This window comes from Saprolegnia parasitica, assembly GCF_000151545.1.
Source record: "Saprolegnia parasitica CBS 223.65 unplaced genomic scaffold supercont2.508, whole genome shotgun sequence".
Lineage (NCBI taxonomy): Eukaryota > Oomycota > Saprolegniomycetes > Saprolegniales > Saprolegniaceae > Saprolegnia > Saprolegnia parasitica.
In genome coordinates, this window is record NW_012156902.1 from 4,724 (window position 1) to 7,436 (window position 2,713).

The 2,713-nt window shown below is 55.8% G+C and overlaps 2 protein-coding genes across 2 annotated transcripts; both read left to right on the top strand.

The window, feature by feature from the left end:
- Nucleotides 1–981: 981 nt before the first annotated feature.
- On the top strand, nucleotides 982–1,358 carry SPRG_17070 (translocase SEC61 complex gamma subunit). The gene is made up of 2 exons (XM_012356575.1): nucleotides 982–1,096; nucleotides 1,152–1,358. Exons 1-2 carry the CDS (start codon nucleotides 1,000–1,002, stop codon nucleotides 1,268–1,270), a joined length of 216 nt encoding a protein of 71 aa, XP_012211965.1. The 5' UTR covers nucleotides 982–999; the 3' UTR covers nucleotides 1,271–1,358.
- A 27-nt stretch (nucleotides 1,359–1,385) lies between these two features.
- On the top strand, nucleotides 1,386–2,703 carry SPRG_17071 (hypothetical protein; the record flags this gene model as incomplete). Its single annotated transcript, XM_012356576.1, has 10 exons — nucleotides 1,386–1,493; nucleotides 1,545–1,570; nucleotides 1,623–1,660; nucleotides 1,711–1,747; nucleotides 1,793–1,868; nucleotides 1,911–2,009; nucleotides 2,064–2,151; nucleotides 2,208–2,269; nucleotides 2,320–2,418; nucleotides 2,477–2,703. 10 exons carry the CDS (start codon nucleotides 1,386–1,388, stop codon nucleotides 2,552–2,554), a joined length of 711 nt encoding a protein of 236 aa, XP_012211966.1. The 3' UTR covers nucleotides 2,555–2,703.
- Between the last annotated feature and the right edge of the window lie 10 nt (nucleotides 2,704–2,713).

Genomic DNA, 2,713 nt, shown 5'->3' on the forward strand with positions numbered 1-2,713 from the left:
AAAGGAGACTAGGCATTGGCTGCTCGATATTTGGAGAATAGGCATTGGCTCGTCGATTTTTCGAGACCAGGCATTGGCTGATCGCCTGAAGCTGCTGCCCAAGGTGGGAGGGCATACAAATTGCAAGTGTACCTTCAAGAAATTTTTAAAAGGCACACTTGATATTTGTATACGCGATGAAATGGAGCACTCCATGGCGATCGCGCCACTGCCAGTGGGACGCCCGCCACAACGAAGGGACATTGATCGCGCCTTTTGAGCGTCGAACTTCCTTCTTCCTTTTCCCTTCTCCTCTTCGATTTTAAAAGGCACAAAGTGTTATCTCCCCACATCCTAAAGGGTACTCGCCGGTCAAAAACGGCTTACTGTTAATAATGGCTCGAGACAACACCCTATTCATTTGTACTCGGCACCGCACTTGATGTGGACGCTCGCGAGCTGTGCGTCGAGGGGTGCGACTAACTCGAATGAACCGTGTTTGCGTCGACGTATTGCTAGCATTTGCTACAGCCAAGGACACTGTCAAGGACACGTTCGTTGACGAGTTTGCGCATCGCTACATCATCTCTCGCTCATGCCGGAACGAGTCGAATCGCTCCAAGCAAGATCGCTCCAGGTGCAATGTGGAGCCCGATTCATACACGCATGGACGTCCTGTACGCGCTTCGTTTTCAAAAGCCTCTTCGTTGCACAATCGTTTGCAGTGCTACCAAGCACGCTCGTTGTGAAGCTTGTCCGCTGTCGTCTCTGCAAGCACCGGGTGGTCGACTTCAAGCTTTGCATGGTTGCTATCTCGACTCGATTAAGTTCGGTTACTCACCACTCGCACTTGATCCAACTGCTCGCAACGGGTGTGGCCCTACGTTGCAGTCCATGATTGGTCAAAAGTCCATCTATTCTTCGAAATCGAAGCCTACGATTGGCTAAAATGCTGGATGCGAAGTGAAAATAGAAACCTCGATTGACGGCAGTCGTGGCATTTGGAATTTCCCTCGCAACATGTCGGACGTCAACGCTATCGTGATCGAGCCGCTCAAGGCCTTTGCCAAGAACTCGATCCACCTCGTCAAGAAGTGCACGAAGCCCGACCGCAAGGGTACGCACATCCTGACCATGCGAAGACAAGATGCTCATGCTTGTTGCCTGTGTAGAGTTTACCCGCATTGCCGGCGCCACGAGCATTGGCTTCCTCATGATGGGCTTCATCGGCTTCTTCGTCAAGCTCGTGCACATCCCGATCAACAACATCCTCGTCGGCGGCAGCGCCTAGATGCCAAGCCTTTTTCTAGTGTTTCCTTATAGTGGTTAGTAATATATCGAGTCCCTCGATACGACATGGCGACCGTCCCGCAGCCGAAACGTACACACTACCACGTGACGTTTCGATGGAGCGCGAAGCGTCGCAGCGCTGGGCACGCCAGCGGTATGAGCATGGCCACACGGCCACGCTGCAGACCATGCGCCGCAACGACGCCCGCGTTGCCGACCTCAACGTTCACGTAAGGCAGGCTGCAAGCAGTGTGGTAGCTTGGACCCTGATCTAGTGCTATCTCGGCCATGAAGACCGACGGTCTGCTCGTGTGAATTGGCGGCAACGTCGAGAAGCGCCTTCTATGTCTTAGCTTTCTGCACAGACAGGCAGAGCAGTCGCAGTTGCCAGGTACGACGCTCGTTTACGTCAAGTAGCATAAACTCACCCACGCGGCGCAGCGCGGCAGGTGCTCGCGTCACCGTTGACGCTGACGCGGTAGAATGGCCTTGGCGCGCGAGGCTTTTGACGGCGCGTGAACAGGGCGATCGAATTTGGTGACTTGACAACGTTTCGAGCCTACCTGCGCGCGGGTGCGCGTGCGAATGGCGTCAATTCGGTGCGTTGACCATGTACGAGCGGCACTGTCGACATACTATAGGCGGGCGAGACACTGCTCCACGTGGCTGTGCTGCACGCACGCTTGCCGATTGTGCAGCTCCTGCTCGAGCACGGCGCCGACCCCAACGCACGGAGCTACGTACTACGATCCTGCTGTTGTCGCAATGAGCAATGGTCGAGCGACGATGGGTAGTCGACACCGCGGGCTCGGTTCTTGAACGCGGTCGGAGATGTGGACGTGTGCTTGGCAACGGCGGCTGGCGCCACGCCGCTGCATTATGGTACTAAATGTACCTTGCGCATTGCATCTCGGATGGTTTTTCGTGACGATGGCTAGCATGCGGCCTTGCCAATCTCAAGCTCGTCAAAATGCTGCTGCTTGCCGGCGCCGGCGCCAGCGTACGACGTTCTCTCCTTCCCATATGCATATTTGATGGACGCTGGCGTAGGTCAATGTGGGTAATTTGGAGGTAGAACCTCGTCCTGCTTGCACCCTCTCGGATCATAATGATTTAGCTCTGCCAGCCACCCCTCGTGTGGGCACTGCGGTACGCAGCCGTGGCTTGCCAACATGACATGTTCATATGCAGTGACAATATATGCTAGCGCGCCGGAGCACCAAGTGGCCATGATCGCGCTCTTGGTGACGCATGGCGCGTCGGCCGTCGACACGCGGGACGTTGATGACAACAATGCCATTGCGCTCGCCGTGCAGCACTACGCTGGAGAGCGCGATCTGCGGCAATTGCAACAGATTGTGACGCGCTCGTAGACGCAGGCGTCGACGTCCAGCACAAGAACGGATGCGGCTGGACCGCGTACGACGAGGCTCCGACGCCAGCG

What these genes read in the sequence shown, in the direction of transcription:
- SPRG_17070 (XM_012356575.1), top strand. Translation starts at nt 1,000, where the DNA reads ATGTCGGACGTCAACGCTATCGTGATCGAGCCGCTCAAGGCCTTTGCC. An exon ending in CACGAAGCCCGACCGCAAGG is followed by an intron (nt 1,097 to 1,151) that starts GTACGCACATCC and finishes TTGCCTGTGTAG; the next exon opens with AGTTTACCCGCATTGCCGGC.